General features: G+C 40.1%; 1 protein-coding gene across 2 annotated transcripts in view; it reads right to left on the bottom strand.

Moving 5' to 3' along the window:
• The window catches only part of JAG2 (jagged canonical Notch ligand 2), a 69,053-nt gene that overhangs the window by 37,899 nt on the left and 11,024 nt on the right, over positions 1 to 20,130 (bottom strand). For both annotated transcript variants that reach the window (XM_068192221.1, XM_068192222.1), the window contains exon 3: positions 5,026 to 5,080. In XM_068192221.1, coding sequence (XP_068048322.1) covers positions 5,026 to 5,080 — 55 coding nt within the window. The remainder of the gene's footprint in view (positions 1 to 5,025; positions 5,081 to 20,130) is intronic.

Here is a 20,130-nt window from a genome sequence, read left to right as displayed (position 1 = left end):
CTTTTTCCAAGCTTGCGCCTATAAAGATGCTTCCTCTTGAAATTAAAAAATACTGAACTTAAAAAGAATCCCTTTTCAGTGAGGTACTCTGCTTTTTAAGACCTCCCAGTATCTCTCTGCTTTATTATTAAAACTGGGATTGCCATGTATAAGCTGTAAGTCATGCTTGCTTGGACTAGACTGCATGAAACATTTTATGGCTGGCCAAGACACATTGAAGCCTATCCCTCTTCTTTAACTCTCATTCCTGTGCATAAACTGCTCTGTCATCCAGCAGCATGTGCAAGACAGAAAAGGCTACCTGCATTTTATTTTTGACCAACAGGATATTTATCACACCAGTCACCACTGAAAATTTAATGATTAGAGAGAATCGCTGAATTTTTTAGGTTGAAAAAGACCTTTAAGGTCATCAAAGCCCAACAATTAAGCCAGCAGTGCCAAGGCCACCACTAGGTCATGTCTCCAAGTGCCACATCTACATGTCTTTCAAATACCTCCAGGGATGGAGACACCACCACTTCCCTGGGCAGATCTCAGCATCCTTTAATAATCTTATTGTCCTCCATTAACTATTGAAAAACTATAAAGGAAAACATGCTGAATCACTGGATGGTCAAGGAAAATTCAACAAATAGCAAATATACATTACAGAGCTGCTTTCCTGCTATAAAAGTAACATAGGCTACTTATAAACAGCTGCAGTAGCCACTGCTGTGAAAGTATTTCCTCAAAGTGCATCAGATGGACTGAAGAACAGGCTCTGAGATTAAAGGAGTGGCTCATATAATAAAATTCTTATCAGGCATCTTCAGGCTAATGGAGATTCATCAGACCCAGTTAACTGGAACAAGCATTACAGCTACTGCAAATATACCTATGCAGAACAGACCTCTTGATACCAGGGGTCAAGATCAGGGGAAATAACCCAAGAGTGCTCTTTTTATCTTTTTGAACACTCAAACTTTATCTTCACAAGCGCCTCTGAAAAGGAATGTATTCAGAGTCTTAAGGGTTTTTCCTTAAGCTTGTATCAGTATAAGTAGGGCTTAACAGCCTAAATAAGCAAGCCAAATAATTTACCCTGAGCCACAAAAGGCATGAGAGAGAGCCATTTCATCTCTAATACTAAATTCTTAAGTACTAGAGTAAGTATGAGAGTTCTGTTTGACTTCAAATTTAACACTGATCCTAGCAGGAAGGTGCATCTCCCAGAGAGATCTGTAAACACAGGGAGGAACATGTTTGTCAAGGTTTCTCCTTTCCCCCTCACAAAGTATGTCTGAAGGTATTCAGCCTCTCTCACCTGTTTTGATGAGACAAGTTTGCTCCCTGCATCTGACTTTGCCATAGAAGTTCACCTTAGGGGTTCACATTTATTACTTTTAGCTCTCAGTAAAGGCACAACTGAATTTCTCTGGTTATTGGTCAAAAAAGCATCATTCATTACTCAAACTTACATACACACAAACAACCCCCAAGCAATTTCCTTGATTAACAAGTTTTCCACAAGCCTCTCTAGAAAAGCAGATAGTGGTACAGATGTTTGCATAAATGGAGATGATGCCTAAAAGCTATTTCTTTAATTAATGTTCCCAGAGCATCTGATTTTTGGGAGAAAGTCTTATCTGAAGAGTATTTAACTGTGCAATATACAAATAAGAACACTGCCCATCAGCACCCTGACCCTTGGCAGAGGTCAGACATTCCCAACAAGCCAATAGGGCTGTACAAAAGGTGATGCTGGCAGTTGTTCATAAGGGAACACAGTGACATCACAAGAACTTCACACCCAGTGGAGCAGGAGGTGCCCATCTCAGGAAGCACATTCTCTTCATCATGTTTTTGAGCACTATGGACAGATGAGTCTCCTACAGATTAATGGGAGGCAGGAAAGCAACCACTGCATGCCTGCAGTAGACACAGAGTCAAATGGAAAGTTACTTCACACGTGAAGATGCCAGCCTGCTTTGTCAAGGCAGGGCTGGGTTGGGCATTGCCAAGAGCTCTGCTCAAGTCTGCCAAGTCAAGTGACTTACCTGGAAAGTGGAACTGCTGTGACAGATGACAGCGAGCAGGCCCTTTGCAGTGACTTTGTATCTAAGCCAGTTTCCTCTCCCCCTCTTCCACCCTCCCAAAGCAAACAAGAGGTAACACTACACTGCTACAAGCTTACCCCTGAGCCAACCCTGCTGCACACAGGAGGAGAAAAACACACCAGCAGTTCAGAAACGTGGGGTGAAAGACCCTCTAAGAGTTTGTACAGGGGAAACATTTGCTGTGGCAGACTTGCTCTTGAGATAGTACTTCACAGGTCAGCTCTGAGTCCCCCTGCCTTCACTGAGTGCAAGAAGAATGCAGGATGCTTGGACACAGAGGGAGGGAGGGAAGAATGTCAAATGTTCTAGAACCTTCAAGTTGTTCACTGGAAGCCTCTCTTTCTAGGTTTTAGGGGAGGTTTTTTGTTTGCTTGTTGTTTTGTTTGGGTTTTGTTGTTTATTCTTGTTGTTGCTATTGTTTTGGTTTTTAATATCCACTTCAGAGTCCAAGCTGAAAAACAGACCCTACACATTGAACATTCAGCCTTATTCATCCCCATTAAAGGAAAGCAAAACCTGACTCTAGAACTAATTAATCAGCTTATAAACAGACTCTGGCAATTACTTTGATTAATCTATCTTACAGTAGCAACAGAAGCTACATGTAATCTGATCCTCAGATCAGCACAGCACTCAGGATTGACAGGGAGCTAACGCTTTCCACAGACATTTACTTCACCCCTGCAGGACCAGATACTGTCTTTTCTCTGGAAGAGCTGCTGTATTCCCTTTCCTCTCCTCTAACATGTGAATTTTTACTGATCTGTGCCTGTTTGGCAGTTCAGTGGTGCTTGCAGAAATACTTCTTTGAATTGAAGCACCTTTGCGTCTCAACAGATTCACAAGGCAAAACCTACTGGAGGACTCACCGCCAAGATTCCTCAAAAAAAGAGAAAACCTTCAGCATTAAGGAATTCTTCCTAGGACTCTTATATGCAAATCTAAATTGAAGCACAGCAAAGCAACACATCTCTATCACAGAAATAGAAAGCAAACTACAGAAACATTTAACCAAGACAAGCACTTAGCTAGTCTTCTGCCAAATTAACAGGCCAAGAAAGCCTTCCTAAATTCACCTGACAAGCCTTCAAGCTTTCAGCTGCAATACAACTTTGCAGTACCCCTCTCTGACAGCCTAAATTAAAGGGGAGTTCACTTTCCATCAGCAGTTTCTCACAGAGCTAAACTGTAATCTGACACTTATGTACTCTCCCCACAGTTCATAGAAACTGTTAATTTAAGGAGATGGCACACTGGGCCTCCAGAAAACACTCTATATCCTGTTGGCCTGAAGTTCAGGGAAAAAAAGAATGCAAGTAAAGAGATTTGTTAGAGCTTGTTACACTAAAAAGCATAACAAAGACCTAACACAAGCCTGAGATGACTGTCCTCTTATGAAGTGCATTCAAAAGAAATCTGGGGTTTAAAGCTACAGATTTGCAAGAGGATTATGCAAATTCTAAGAAATAAACAGAAAGTTACAATACTATTATTTATTAAGAAGCTAATTAAAAAATGAAATCCAGCACTTGAATGCATACAGATGATTTAGGATAGGCTGCCTCTTCATGTTCAGTCCTTTCTACAACATCTCATGAGTTGATTTGCCCTCTGTAACAACGACATGAATATTCTAGTATTTGCTGTACTAGCTGCCCCTTGATAAATTATTCCCAAGCAGGAAAACATTTAAATTAGTTAACATTACATAGTATATTTTAAACAAAGCATTCAAGAGGATTCCTCCAATCTGTTACTATGTAGGGTGTGTAAACTTATTCAAGATTTGGGCTTACTCTGCTCAGCACATGAGATCTCATTTTGAATACCACACCCGGCTTTAGGAAGTGCCATTCAAGAAGGCTGTGGAAAAAATCAACTGAAGGGTTGAAACAACATTAATCAGAGGTGTAAAGAAAACATAACCAATAGAAAAAGGCTAAAGCAGCTGTAAACAAGACAAGCTTAACTCTAACAGAAGAAGGGTTCAAGGTAGCAGTTAAACTAAAAAACTCAGCATTGCTGATACAGAATCTGATGATGATTTTGGATGTATATAACATCTTCACTTGAACCTCAATGTTCAGACACTTACCTTCCCCTACATTGATCCCAACCAAAATTAAACAGCCCATCAATAACCACAATGCAAGTCTGAGGTTAATTTTTTTCTTGTAGCCTGAAGCATTAGTTATTTTAAGACATATTTGTAAGCCATTTACAAAGAGTAGGCTCAAGCTGGCATCCCATTTTAGCAGCATTATGGCAATCAGCACCTTGACATGATTTTGTAGTATTTATAAAATAATCTTGTTTTCACTTCAGATCAACAACCCTGCCTTGACACAGAGTATTAGCATTTACAGACTCAAAATGCAAGGTAAGCTCCAGTACTTGAGGAGAAACAGAGAAGGGATCATACCATGATTTAGAAGAATTTAAACAAAATTTACAGAAAACAAAATTAACAGAATTTAAACAAAAACATGAAGTACGCTTTCCTTGTGGGGATCAATAATTGTTTAATTGCTTTAATGATAATTGAAATTATTGCATAGCGTGATCACAAGCAGACTGAGGAGAATTTGAAGTGCAGCTCTACAGATTATCTTCCTTTTTTTTTTAAATAAAGGGCCTAGCATGATTTGCAAACATTTTTTAGAGCTAATTATCAAGAGTCATGTGTTAATTACACCCTTTATTTACAACTGTCCATTCTCTTTCCTATACAGCAGTAATTTTTCAGAGTTCCTAAGCCAATAGTCACTGTTTGGATTTGTACATGCCCTTTACTGAGACAACAGCTTTGCCTAGAGCTGATCTGGAGGGATGGCTGACTGCAGCAGGATACGATTTCCCCCCTCCCCAGTTTGCACACATACGGCACAGAATAAGAACAAACTCCAAGCTTTACATAAATACTCACCAGCTTTGGTATCATTATCCCAATCCCATGCTTCTAATATTAATGTGAACGACCTCTGAAAAAAAAACAAGACACCAATTAGACAGTAATAAAAAACTGTTATAACCAGACAAAATTATTTGAAATAAGCAGATATTACTGCTACAAGCAAGCCAACTGAAAGCAGTAGAACATTTCACTTCTCTGTTGTCATGTGAAAGTCATTGAAGGCATCTTCTCAAAAGCATAAAATATAACAGCATTAAAAATTGTGGGACAAGCCATGCTACTAGCAGAACAAAAACATTCCATGCACATAAACACACATTGAGGACTGAATTATTATTACTCTCCTCCCACTGCATCTAATGCTCAGCTTTGCTTAGCCACACAAATCCTTTTCAGAAGCAGCCCTAAAAGGTTTAAATGAAATGAGGTTCTGAACCTTGGGAAACAGCTGGGATATTTAAGATTTAAATTGAACCACCTCCACTAAAATGGAATGAGAGCCATCCATTAGAAAGCACGTGAGAGAGAAGTCTTTACCAGATCTGTTTTACAGAAAAACATATCTAAAGAAGAAATACACAATTCACTCTGCATCTATCAAAAATTTAGACTTCCTTTTTATGAAAGGGTAGCATAAAAACAGATCTATAAAAAGACAGAGCAGAAACAATTATTACAGTAAGCACACCTGGCACTGTACTTTTCCCTGAGGAAAGAAAAAAAACATGATTTCAGACAGTTCTTAAATTATTTTGAAAAAACATGAAGCCTTTACTTCACTAAACCAAGGCTTCAGGCATTTTCCTTGGTTTATGATCAAAAATGTAGGACAGATGTAGATAGTCAAATACTAAACTTATTTAGAAAAAAGTTATGCATACAGGTAATTTTTAACTGCTTTGAGATGAACTAGAATAGCTGTCAAACCATTCTGCTTTGATAGTTTCCAAGTGCTACAAGTAACACTGAGATCCTCAGATACATTCAAAATCAAGGAAAACCATCAAGAACAGAAAAGAGTTACTGCACCACTACCCCAAAGTCCTCCTATAAACATCTTCATGCAGAGCCAAGCCCTAATGTGTGCACAGCTCACAACCTAATGATCTATAAATTCACATGGGTATGGGGACATTCAGCCAAGAAATTGCAAGGACCCTCTTTGGAAGAGGATTATGTAAGAATTCAGCCACCTTTCACAGGGTCATTAGGACTATTTTACTGTTACATCAAGAGATGTGTGTTTTTATTTTGAGATATCTCCTTATGTGCTTTACACGCCCCTCAACTCCACACCAAGCAGGGTTGATCCTAACACTGAAACATCCCCATTTTAGAACAGCAGCAACAATAGGATCAGTGCAGCACCCCAAGCAGAAGGGCTCCCTGTTTGAGGTCTTCTGTGACTACAGCAGAGATCATTCTACTCAGAAATGCACTTGAGTGCTTATTTTCCTACCGCTCAGTTACATTAACATACGAACCACAACTCAGCCTTTGAAAATAAGTCTTTCTACTCTGTTTTCAGCTTCAGACATATACTAGGGAAGATGATTTTACATCACTGAAACAGAAACAGGTTTAGTGGTGACTATTCAGATTAAAGAAAGGAAGGGAAAAGCAAGGAAGAGCTCAGCAGTGACCATACTGGACAGAGACACACTTGAGTTTGTACTGCCCTTGGAAATGGACAACTGAGAGAGATCAGTTGAGAAAGCAAAGGGCTGTACTCTGAGGTATGACAGCACAGCTCAACTCCACCCAATTTTTAAAGACAAACATTAGCAGAGCATTTTAGTAGCTTCACCCTCCAACTGCCTACACTCCCCAGTCTCAGCACTTAGGGATGCAGACAGGAAGAGGGACTGCAGGTAGTGTTTTCAGAGTACAGTAGAATCCCACCTACTACCTGAAAAAAACACCCATACATTGAATAGTTGAAAAAATAAGTTCTATATAATACTGCCCTAACATCATCTTCTGGCAATGGCATGTCCCCTTATTCTGTATCAAAATTATGAACTAATCCAGGTAGAATTCTGCCAATCAGTGCAAGGTCCAAAGTTACCCACATCTTCCACTTTTAACTACTTACTTCCTAACATACCCTTTCGTTTTCCTGTGTTCCACTGATTTGTATTAGAAGTACAGACCAGTGCTCAAGTGCTTCCAGATATCCATTTACTTATGTAAGGGCTGGTCTTTCCTACTGCAAATTGGCTGTTGCATCTGACTGCCCACAAAAGGCAGCAAAAAATTTAAGATGGACTTGGTGTCTTAGGTCATCTATGCCTTCCCATTATACCATTTGAAAGCAGATTTGTATCTGTGCTCAGGATGCTAAAGTAAAGAGTTCCATGCGAAGCACTGTTCCAGCATGATCATGCTGGGCAGTGTGAATGAGGATAAATAAGCATTTTAAGATGCTTAAAACAAGAAATCCCACAGCTCTGGTGGCAAACCTCATGGTCAAAAGTTGGCATAATCTCTGGAGCAGAAAATACTACTTTACGATCTCATAAAAACTTAATAGTACATTACGAGCAGCTATGACTCTGGGGCAGAGTTGCTTGTCCAACATGTGAAGGAGCCCACACAGCTCGTGCTGCCTCCTCATGGCTTTGCAAGCTCAAGGTCCCACAGGCCTGGCCCAGCATTTGCTTCAACCACCCTCCCACTGGTCACCATCAAGAACCACAGCCCACCTGTAATAAGTTTAAAGGACCTACACAGCAAAGACAAGACAAATACTTTTAAATCCTTTCACTTCCCTGTGTCTACTTTTATGGGTGACCAGGCTGGCACTTGGCTGTTCACACGAGCAAGCATTTGGAGTGTAACCTTTCAGGAAGGCTTGCAGTCACACTTGCAGGAGATTAGAGATGTTAATCAAATGACATTACACAGTATTGATAGATGAATGAGGATTTACTGGACCGTCAGTTTCAGCTGGGACAGTTCTCAGTTGGGTAACTTCTGCTCTCTGCTGAGTTACACAGTCACCCTTTAACAACTCCAAACAAACACAGCAAGAATGCAACTGTAAAACTTATTTTTATGGGTATTTTACCTCTAGAGAAAATAGTTAAGGTTACCAACCCAACCTGTCACCCTTCCCCATCTTCAGCTGGCCAATAACTTGAAAGAGGAATTCCTCTCTGTGGTAGTGCAATGGATCATCACATTACAACACTACACCTCAGAAGAGAAAACTGGTCCTTAACCCATTCGTTCAAAAAACCCAGTCTTGCCCACTACCACATGTACCAAGTCTTGCACTAGATCTGCTTACATGTCTTTGAATTTTGCACTTCACTGTAAAACAACAGCTGAAAACTTACAAAAAAGCATCTGTGTTACTAAATATGTTCATAATATGCAACACTGAGAGCTTCCCAGGTATGGCTCAATCATCAGAAACATGTTTTGCTACCAAAATTATTTATTAGTGGAAATTTTAACACCATACACTCACCTTGAGCATAACCTTACCTAATAACCAGAGTAAGCACTGATGTTTAATAACACTAATGGATATAAATTTTAAAGGATATTTTCAGCTTCACACTGGCCACACTCATTTTATGAAAACTCTACCACCAGCTGACATTAGTCACATCTGCAATCTTTTACAGAAAGTCTTAACACAGAACAACCAACACATCCACTGACACCAGCTGCAAGTAACTCATCTATAGCAGAGACATTGACACCTGACATCTTTCTTAAACTGTGCTTACAGAAAACAGCAACAGAACTTGCATTAATTTAGCTCTTGTCCAGAACCTAAGGACTACCTATATGGCAAATATTTAACAACCTCACATCATCCAGCAGTGTCTTGGTTTTTTGATGTATGTTTAATATGAACAGACTTGCTTAAAAGTTATTTAAGAACATGTTCTCCACAGAGACTGTTGATGTAAGCGTGCTCAAGTTCATGCATAAATCTAACAAAAAACACTACACAAGTATCCTAAGAATGCCCCAAAATCACGAGCCCGACACATAATACACACACACACCACACCTGCTTCTTTAACTTGTATATAACTCTTGCTGTAGGCTAACAGAACAGCAGGACATGCATATTCCAGTCTGGTCTGATCTAGACAAAAAGCTTTGTGAAGTATTATCTGTTGTTCATTTCAACCAGTACTAGAAAAACATTTAGAAAATATAGTTGAAGTGACCATGGCACACATTTGAGGAGGTGGGGATGGGTCTATGGAGCATACAGCACTGGAAACAGACTTGATTCTATTGACTCTGGTGATTAGGCTTATTTTTTGATAGAATTAAACACACAATATCATCATTTGTGCTCATCAAATCAAAACTCAGAAGATGTTAAAGGCTACGAGTCGAAGAGCATCAGTGCACTCCTGCAGCAGAGCACAGCTTATGCAAGAGCCACTTCGTAGGAGTTAACTAAACAGATATGCCAAGTAGCTCGGAAAGATACAAATTAAGTCTGTTGATCCTGGTGATGCTGCCTCAGTTGTGTTTTTTTCCTCAGGACTGATGTTGACACAAGCAACTTCAAAGCATTATTCCACTGTTTACACTAAACAAAACACTCCCCAAACTATCCCAGAGACCTCCTTTCTGGGGAGGGGGGGAAACAAGACCTGTAATATTGGTTTGGCACTGTTTTTTCATGAACTGTTTCTATCACCTTGATATCTGCAAATCAACATTCAAAAGGTAGGGTTTTTTTCTGGCAAACCAGTCATGTCAGAATTTTCATCCCAAGAGAGATGAGCAATCTGACGACAGCATTTTTCAGTCAGGTAGAGAACTTAGAGTCTCCAACCCACAGTCTGAAAAATGCCAAAGGTGAAGTTTGAGCTGAAATCAATACTTTAGGTTTTCCGCATCAATAACATTCTCTTGTGACTTTTATGTTAACAGACAAAAAGTTATTAATTTCACATGAATAAAAGGACTGATTGGATTGTCTACACAGAAAAAATGTTTTAGGAATCAGCTATGAAGTAGAAACAAAGTGTTGCTCCTAAACAAATCCCAAGCCCACCTTATCTTCCTGTTCTACAGTCACACAGTAAAAATGCAGTGTCTCATCTCCAGTAATTACAGTTTCTTTTCAAACCTCAATCAAGCACAGGAAACATTTGTACTCAAATATTTCAACTGTCCAAACACTGGATAGCACATCACTAGTCTTACTGCAGGTTAATTTTTGTAACTTCTGGAACAAGCCACCACTAACATTTCTTGCAGCCAAGTCCACTAAGTTTTGATCAGCACGGTCAGTTCTTACACTTGCTTTCAAAAGAAACTTTGAGCCAAGTGAGAAAAGCACAGGTCTGGGGGCTTGCCCCTCCTTCTGTTTTCAGCACCTCTCCCCCTCCCCCAGGCACGCCTGCTTGCCATGGAAAAAGCTGACTTCAAGGCAAGCATATTCCATTTCCTTCCCCAGGAACTCTGCAGCAAGTTCATACAACTTCCTCATGAATAACCCAGAGGTGGAAAGTGAACAAGGAAAGAATCAAGAAAGAGTCTGAGAAGATCCAGCACTCACAGTTAATACATGTTTAAGGGCAGACAGACAGTCTGCAGGTTTATCTTTTATAAACAGACATTAAAAAGACATAATAGGGACCTTTATTGAAAGAGTAAATCATCCCGATTTGGGGGGACCATGGGGGTTGGGGACACGGACAGGGTAGAGGGCTTTTTCTGAAACTTGAAGGATATTTCAGCCATTTGCATGCAAGAAGCTTGCCCGTTTAATTCAGAGACCATCCACCATCCAAAATCATAAAGATGACCATCCTCTACATCTTCATTTTTCATTTAAGGAGTGAGCATAGTAACTCCTAAACAAAAGCCTTCTCTTTGGAAACCAGGGCCAAACAACCCCATTTTGTTAGGAGTGGAAAGCTGGGTTAGAGTCCTGCAAACATCAGCAGCAGATAGCAGAAAGTAGCTGAGCAAGTTCAAGTTTTCTATTTGAGTGCAATTACTGCAGTTATACTCCTCTTGGCCCAGTCACAAAAGCAAGATGATGTTTACAAACTCTGGAGCCCTACTGTTGTGTGAGGAGAACTCTTTGTGAATTAGCCCCACCTGACAATCTTTAGGAAGTCTGCAAAACCAGGGAGGGGTGAGAGGGGCTATTTTTTGCCATGGTTAACAGACAACAGGCTGGTATCTCCACCTACATGAGTCTGAACACTCATTCCACTCCTCCACCAAACTAAGCAAAACCTAAGCTGGAGGAGTGTGTATGTGTGTGTGCATATGGGGGTGGCAGAGGGAAATCTAGACTATTAAGATCATTTCATTGCAAAAAGAGCACAAATAAAAACAACAGGTGAATAAGAGTCAGTCCTGGAGTTAATATATCAAATTTAACACCCAGGTAGAGACTCACTTCAGGTAAAGAAAATTACCCAGCAACTAGGTGGAGGAATCCTATCAACAACCAGCTGCATGCATCTGAAAGATAAAACAACTTGAAGGAGGAACTCAAAGGGGTATTACAACACCTATTTGGCAGTGCCTAGTGTTTTACAAAACAGGAGCAGTGTGCTTCTCTCCAGGGGGATCAAACCACCAGGATCCTGACATAACTTGCCAGAGAACACATTTTAGTAAGATCTTCAGGTGAAAGTCTGAAGATACTCTGATCCTCCTGCAGTGGCAGAATGCAGCAGGAGTTTCCCAGTGTGAAGTGGTCTTTATATATCATGGGACAGCAAACATTTCAGCTGTGGAGTTCTCAAAATCATCAAGTCACATACTAGCTTTAGCTAATGACTGTAGGGAACAGAGACCCATTTTCACAAAAGCCCAAAATGCCATGACAGACTAGATCTCCTCAAGGCAGGATGTTAATACAGTCACCTCAGACCACATAAAAGCAAAGTGAGAGCCCTCAGGAGATCCATCTACATGCGAGAAGCTAAACCATGGGAATAAAGTCTCCACAACTTTCTTGTAACTTAGCACCCTAGACAGAAACTCAAAGCACATCTCAGCCAAGTCAACCTTGTGACAAATGGCAAGTCAGAGATGGCACATTTGGTTCAGCACTGGCCCTGACCTCTGATAGCACCTGTCAGACAGCTGCTGCAGCCAGGGCAGCAGCATCCCTGAGGAAAAAATGAAACAGGCACCCTAGGAACAGTTTTCACAGCACCAGGAACAAGTCATTGGCTTCTCATTTAAAAAAACCGCAGGAGATGTGAACAGGCAGCAGCCACATGAGGATTTCACCTGAAGAAGAGTTCATCTGCTGATTTCTCTCAGCTCCTAGAAGAGCCCCTCCCTATTTTCAAGCAGTGCCTTTCACCATTACACACATAGCAGTAATGCTAGTCCAAGGGAACAGCAGTAATGCTTGCCTCTGCTTTTTATAGCTGTCTGCTATTCATCCCCACCCTATCCATCCCCCTTCCCCTGATTCCAGCATGTACACATCTCTGCTGTGTTCAGGGAGATTAAGTTCCAACTATGAAGTCCGAGCTGCCAACTGTGGCAACTTAAATTTCAGCAAACACCTTAGGATTGACTTAGAAATCATCTGTTTTCCATATACTTTCAGAACAAAAAAAAAAAAACTCATCAGTGAAAATTCCACTACTCAGGACACCCATGATAACTTGTCTTCCTTGAGATTTACCAGCTAGAAACAAGAATATCAATGCTTAATACCAATCCATGCTAAAAGCTGTCAGTTTTCTTGAAACACTTGTATTTTACTGCAAATGCCTTCTGCCTATGCCATTTCTAGGCACCTCCTCTGTGATACAAGTCTCCACAAAAGTATTGGCTTACAAAGTTAATCAATACAACAAGGAGGAAAGATTATTTTTTCCCAACTGAATAAGTAAGCTTAATGCTTACAAAAAAATAATCAATTTTGTCTTAGATGAATGACCAGTAACTTTATTCTAGTTACTAGAACAATAACATCGTAGGTGGTCTTTAAACAACTTCTTGGTCTTATTCTTTTCTTTCCATGGTATCCTTCAGAATTCTTTGTTGAACTCTGTGTAGTAGGAGCACAGCATTGCAAATCTCATTTTAGCTTCCAACCTTGTTGAACGTAAACTAATTTTCATAGAGCCTGTCACAACCCTGGGTTAATGACACCTGTGACCTTGTTCTTCTGTGCAAATGTGTACTGATAAGCAAGGTTTCACTAAACAGATCTTATGATAACCATAACCAGCTACTCCTTCAATCCACCAAAGCCATGCAGCTTCTCCCAGATAAACAAGTTCCTTTCACAAACTCAAGTTCTTTGATCACAGTAAGAGACCTGCCTCCCACTCTTATCCATGTCTTGACTACTTAATATTTAGAAGTCTGTTGTAAAGAGCACCCTGGATAGGAAAAGAAGTTAGAGAAAAACCAAAATCTTCCAGGAGGGGGACTGTAGAAATCAAAGGTCCAGAGAAATGCAAGAAGAAGGAACAAAGAATCAAGTTATTTCCATGAGAGAAATTAAAGAATTGGCCAAAACTCCTCAGTCTGGAAAAGACACAAGAGGAGTATGTGAGAAGACACAACAGGAGACAGAAGCCTAAATTCTGCAACAGGCCCTGGGGATGGGTCAGGAGTAGATCATCTATTTCCATGGTCTTGGCAAGAACTAAAAGGTAAGAAAGGGAGCTAACAGGAATCATGGCCAGAAGAAATGAAGTCAAAGAAGACGGCATTTTAGGCAGAACTTGGCAAAATGCTACACAGATGGCCCAAGGGAAAAGTGGTTTTAAGAGTTTTGTGGGCCCAAGGGCAAACTGGCACAAATACTTTGGAGAGACCAACCACAACTATTTTCTGGAGGTGCTCAGACTGAAAGCAAAGCTAGGGACAATGACAAGCAGTTTTCTATATTCTTGCCCTTGATCTCCTATGAACATTTGTTTACATTCCCTGAACTCCCGTTCCAGCAGAGGTGTGGTTCTGAAGCAAGTATTTCACTCTTTCTGATGGCTGACATTAAAACAAGACAGTGCTGAAATTAATAAGACAATTACACTTGTGTGTGGAATCTTGCACACTTGCCTGAGCCATTACTGTCTATTCCAGGATAATCAAAATTGTGACCAAGCAGTGTTTGAGGAAGAAAAGGAAGCCAGGGGAAACAAAGCACAATTCTAAATCAGATTTATAGTTTTATCTCAGAACTCCTCTTTGAAAACCATGACAGAAGAAGACATAATTGAAAAATCTAATCAAGATTCTCCTTTCTGCAACACTGAAATGTCACATGCAAAGAACAAATGCAGAAATCAACAACCCGTGCATGCTATTCAGTCAGGTACCTGTTGCAGTGAACGCAACAAATGATATTCAGATAAAGTAAAGCTGAGCTAAATCTACTAAATGGGAGATTTTATTGTTTAGAATAAAGGTTTAGAGGAATGTAGGCTTCTGAAAGTTCCCCTGAGGAAAAGGTAATCCAGACAGGCTTTTAATAGTGATTAAGTCAGGTGACACAAAGCAGAACATACTGTCATTCAAGGCAAGACAGCAGAGATGCTCAAATACAGCAGGCACTTATTTCACTAGAAGATTGACAAGTGTCAAGTGAAATACAAAGCTTAATGATTTCATAGCAATTTTTCACATAAAAATTCATCAGCACATTTTGCACAAAAATCCTGCTTTAACCATAAGAAAAAAACATTACTTGTTTTGGAGAAGACTGGTGTACTAAGGTTTACACAGAAAAATAACTGAAATTATTTCACAATTCATCCCCAAACTTCAGCTATCCTATTTACTCTAGCCAAAACCAACTCCCACTGGCTTCCATGTGGCACAGATGAAGGCTAGTGCTATTCCTAATTAACCTTCCTCCACTAAGAAAGTGATTCTGCACCGTCTACGTGTGTCACTGAGCCAAGTGTCACACCAGCCACACATGTTATTCCATACCAGCTGAAGAGCAAGCAAGAAATACTTTCCCCATTAAAATCTGGGCCTCTCAGCCACTCAGGAGCCAGTCTAAGAAACAAAACAGCTTTCAAAACATCATCTTTATTCTCCAGGGAGAATTAGGGGAAGAATAGAATAGGAAAGGCAAAGATTAGTTTAGCATGACTGGCACAGAAGCTGTGAAGGCAAGAGCATCTGTGACAGTCTGGAAATAACAGCTTAAAAATGTTAGGACTTAAAAGATGAAAGGGAATAAAAAGTAAAAAAACACTCACAGATTTGCTACAGGACTTCCCCTACTTGATTAAACCACCCCAAATGTAACACTACTCTCCATAAAACACAGCTTAAAATCACATATAAATTTCCTTGTTATTACACAAGATCCCAGACACAAGCTACTGGAAGAACCGATCTCTTCAGAGTAAACCAGGTTAATTAGCTAGATTTCCAAAAGATGCTCCTAGATACCCTGCATGGACCCCTGGAGTACTCCTGATAAATGGAAACAGCAGACACATCCTTTCAGCCATTTGGGTATGCCTCAATATCATTGTGCCTGACAGTTGCTACAGGCTCAGCCCAGGCCTCAGACAACACAGATTTGGAATTTGAGCAGAGATCAGAATCATTAGTGACCTCAGGAAATGCATTTTAGATCAAAATAAACAGGAGTAGAAAAAGCAGGAATTAAGACATCACAGGCCTTCTGGAGCCATACCTATACAGAGGTAAACCAACTGCTGGTAATGTTTATCACTTGAATTTTTTCACACTCTCCAGTAAGGAAAAAATGCCTTTAAAAGTTTTTGTCAGTAAGCACATAAGACCTTCTCCTGCAGGTTTCCAACAAGTCCTGAGAAAAGACTTACAGAAACTCAATAGCCTTTGATAACTCTGTGAAACTGCTTTTCTTCCAGGTAAAGGAAGCCCACCTCACCAATTCTATTCCAACCTGCAACAAAAAACATGGCAAAAGCATCTTGGAGCTGATCCTCAGACCTGCTGGGCAGAGGCCTAGCATCTCATAAAAAGCTTTAGGCATGTGGAAAACAGCCTCAAAAAAGGCAAGCTCGTCCCAGCAGCTTGAGCACAGCAATGCTGTTTATACATGACCACTGTGAAAGAAAAAAAAGACACCATAGAGAAGAATGACATGTACACAAGGTAAAATCCACCTGAAAACAGTCTTAATCCACTCTGCTCATCACTTTGCTTTGTTTCAAGTAGTTGATAAGAGCTAATGATGAGCACAGAACACAAAACAGTTACAGAAGAACCATTAGTCATCCTTCCTACAGGCACAGCTCCCCTCTGCTAATTTACCCAAGATATCTATCTATATACAGTAAACCTTGTGTAGTCTGATTAAAAGTTAACAAATATTTGGGTTAACACATATTTGGGTGTCCTTTGATACGGGTGTTACTGTGCCTGTCCCAGTGAGGTTTCTTGAAAGTATATTGGAATATAAAAGAGCGTTAGCAAGATATTCTTCTACACCTTAGAAGAAATTAAGTAGTAGAAAAGCCAGCCAATTACCAACACCTTTTTAAGTTTAACAGGTACCAACCAGAGCAATAGGATTTCGTATGGAACACTACAACCATATAAAAGGAAGAGAAACATCCTAGTAGCCTACCTGATAACTGTCAAACAAGTATCAGAGTTTGTACTCTGCCTCTCTCTCAAACAGGAGAGCCTAGTTAACATCCCCCAGCTGCATTTCCCTTTTTGAGAGTTCTAGAGCAAAAGCAGCAGAAAGGACAATTAAATTAACCCCACGTGCAGCAATCCTGAAAACACATTTGAACCTTAAATAACAGTGTTCCATCCTATTCAGGGAGAACACAAGGTGCTCATTGTTGATATTAGACATGAAATTAATAAAAAATTATACACAATATCACAGTAGCAATTCCAGTAGATGTTTCTTTACTAGTATCCAGTTTTAGTGGACAAAAAAAAAAAAATCAGAATCCACTGGTTTAGATAGAGGATCATAGGATTAAGTGTCAACACACATTTTCCCCAATCATTATGTTACAGGAAATAATCCAGCTACAACTTAAGATACTTCTATGACTTCACCGCTAATAAGCTTCAGTCCTTTCCACCACAGCTGGAGCTGGCACTTTCTGGAGTTTCCAGAAATCCACCCAGTTAATCCAATAGCAAAGAACAGAAGAAAGTATTGATGAAATTAGGGAACAGAGGAAAAAAAGACACTTAGATAAAGAGACATGTGCAAGTACAGTACAGGCAGACACTTGGGGACCATCTGAACATCACTCTATTAGATTTAAGCAGAAGCTTTCAGCCTTGCTACCACCTTTGAACTGTTTCAGACAAACTTGATATTAACCAAGTATCCACGTCCCACTCTTTTCCTAAAGTGTTGGAAGAAGTCCAAGATAAATTAAGCCCATTATACACACACTTTCTTGTTGCATTAATGAAAGTGTAGCTAGATTGTCTCTTTTGAAGTGTATGTAACAACCATGAAGACCCATTAACGGTCAGTGCAAGACTTGTTTTATGCTAATATTTAGAATTCAAAGATGAACTAGTAATTAATACTGCTCTTCCCCTCCCCTCTGCACTCCATGTGGCATGGATATTAGTGTCCTCTGGGCACTTGAAGCCATGCATCATTATAATTTCAACTTGAAGTCAAGAGGGAATTAAACTAACTATGTAATAACATACTTTAATTATTGTTCTAAACACAGAACACCTGCATGCACTCTCTTTTGTATTGGAAATATGCATACTAAGAAGGTAAGCAAATATATAAAAAACAGATATGCCCCCAAGTTCTATGTATGCAAAGACCCCAGGAATACAGAGTAGTGTTTTAATCTCAACCCTTTTACATAATGTTAGCTGTTGATAGCACGGCAATCTTTCCCTTTGTTTTTGTAAAAGCAAATGCCCACAGTTCCAGCTAATGAGCTCTAGATTGCCTTTGGAAGGGGAGAGGCGCACACTCAACCACTGTTCCTAAGGGAGCAGAGATTGTGGCACTGTTTTTCTAAGTCCTCTTCAATTCCCTCATCAGTCCTACCCAACTGAGTCACCTCTAGAGCTCCTTGGGCAGCAGCAGCCACACCTGAAAGAGAACATGAACCAAAGACTCCACTGGCCCACGGTGATGGCAGCAGCTGATGGCTCAAACCCTCATGCAACTCTAAACAAAATCCATCCTTTCCCTCCCATGGCTTTGGTTCTGAGCACAGGTATCACCACAGGCCTTCTCAGCAATAAGAAACACAAATACTGTGTTTCTGTTTGTCTCTGTTTTATTGCTACATTGAGTCACACAACAGTTTCAGTCCATTTGAACGTCACATTTCCACAAGAGACTTATCAAACAGAGTGTAGAACTGCTCATGGCTAGGAAGAGAAGTGTCATTAATCCAAAAGAAAGGGACAACACACACCTAAACTGTCCTTCATTTCAGCCCCCAGCAGCTCAGTTTTCAACTTCTGCACATGCTAAAGAGGCTGGCAGAGAAGCAAACAGAAATAAAACACCTTACTTTAGTTCTCTAAATTTGCAGGAATAAGTTGAGCAGAAAAATAAGAATCACCACTCTAAGAGTGGATGCAAGTTCTTTCATGTAGATCAACACACACAATGAACTTGAATAAAGGATTAAACAGGGATTATGCACACAGTTAAATAGACATGGTAGAGCCAGAGTTTAGCTGTGAAAAAACTAAGTTTATAAACACATCCCTGAAACAAATGCTTTGATCATATCCCAGCAGCAGGACTGACTCTTCTGAACAGTGCTTTGTGGCTACAGTAAATCTTTATCACATTTGCAGCACCAACCACTACACTTGATTTAATTACTATTAAAAATTAATTGCTTACAGCAGCAAAGAAACACAATATAAAATAGCATACGTAGCCCACTATTCCAAGCAATTTGAATATACAACAACCAAGACATGATCAATCCCAACAAAGCAGCATCAGAATATCAATATCCAATCATCTCTTTCAGATTCAAGTAAACTGGAGGGGATCTGAAGCAGCTTTATTTTATTACAAATCAGACAAAAATCACAAATGGGCACACCTTTGGAAGGAAAACTTTGTAACAACGGTAGCAAAGTACATGAAGCAGCCTTTGAAAGTAAGCACATGCCCTGCAAATTTACTCTAAGCATGTAAATTCAGAATGCTTCTCTTTTTCCCCCTTCCCCTCCCACTACCATGGATCTAGAAGCTATGAAAGGGAGATTATGTCAGAAAGTCTTCAAATTTATTTCATTGCTGACCCCTAGTTACTGCTCTGGTGGGTTACAATGTTAGAGCTTTCCTCATAAGCATGAGTATCAATAGAGAACACAACAAAGCCATGGAAAGTAGGCCAACATTAAAAAAAGCCAGAGTAATTTTATAAGTCCAAAGCTGGAGCCATAAATCAAAAATATGTCCCAGTGACAACTTTACAGTTTCAGCACTTCATTTGCCACTGACTCCCTGCTGTTCCAACTTTCTCCAGATTCCCTGGCAAGCTGAAGATTCACAGAGTACCAAATCTTTAAAATCCATCCTAATGGCTTAGGGACAAACAAATTATCACTGGTAGCAAGCTGCCACAAGCCAAGACTATCTTTCCTGTCAGTCAAAGCTTATTTTGTTTACCTTACATTTGCAGTGATCTGGGAGCAGATATGAGCAGCTTGAGAAGCTCTGGTGATACGCAACAGTTTGTACTTCTGCCTGAGCCCTGTGACAATTAACATTCTGACAGCCCTCAGTCCAAGCCCGGGACACACAGTGTTAGATAAAGGCAATCTGAATTCTGGAAATTAATCTCTGAAGAATTGCCACCAGCTGGGTTGCCACCAGGGCAACCACTTTACCTTCACCTCTTCCAGAACAAGAGATGTGTGGCTTAAAGCTTGGTAGTCTCCCCACAGCCCTGAAGTTATCACAGCTGAACAGCAAACATCAGAAGGCAGTGCAGGAGCACCAAATATCTGACAGCCAACACCTTGCACATCTGTGCAAGTCCAAGCACTTCACTTTCCCTACTTCCTTCCCTTCCTCACTTTCTGATAGGAGAAAGCACCAATACATGTGGATGAATCATGGAAAAATACTGTTCTACAAAGGTAACAGCCAAACACAACACTAAAATATTCTGGGCCTATATATAAACATACAATTTAAACAAC

Source organism: Anomalospiza imberbis, chromosome 6 (assembly GCF_031753505.1).
Source record: "Anomalospiza imberbis isolate Cuckoo-Finch-1a 21T00152 chromosome 6, ASM3175350v1, whole genome shotgun sequence".
Classification (NCBI taxonomy): domain Eukaryota; kingdom Metazoa; phylum Chordata; class Aves; order Passeriformes; family Viduidae; genus Anomalospiza; species Anomalospiza imberbis.
This window is presented reverse-complemented; position numbering and strand designations above follow the sequence as displayed.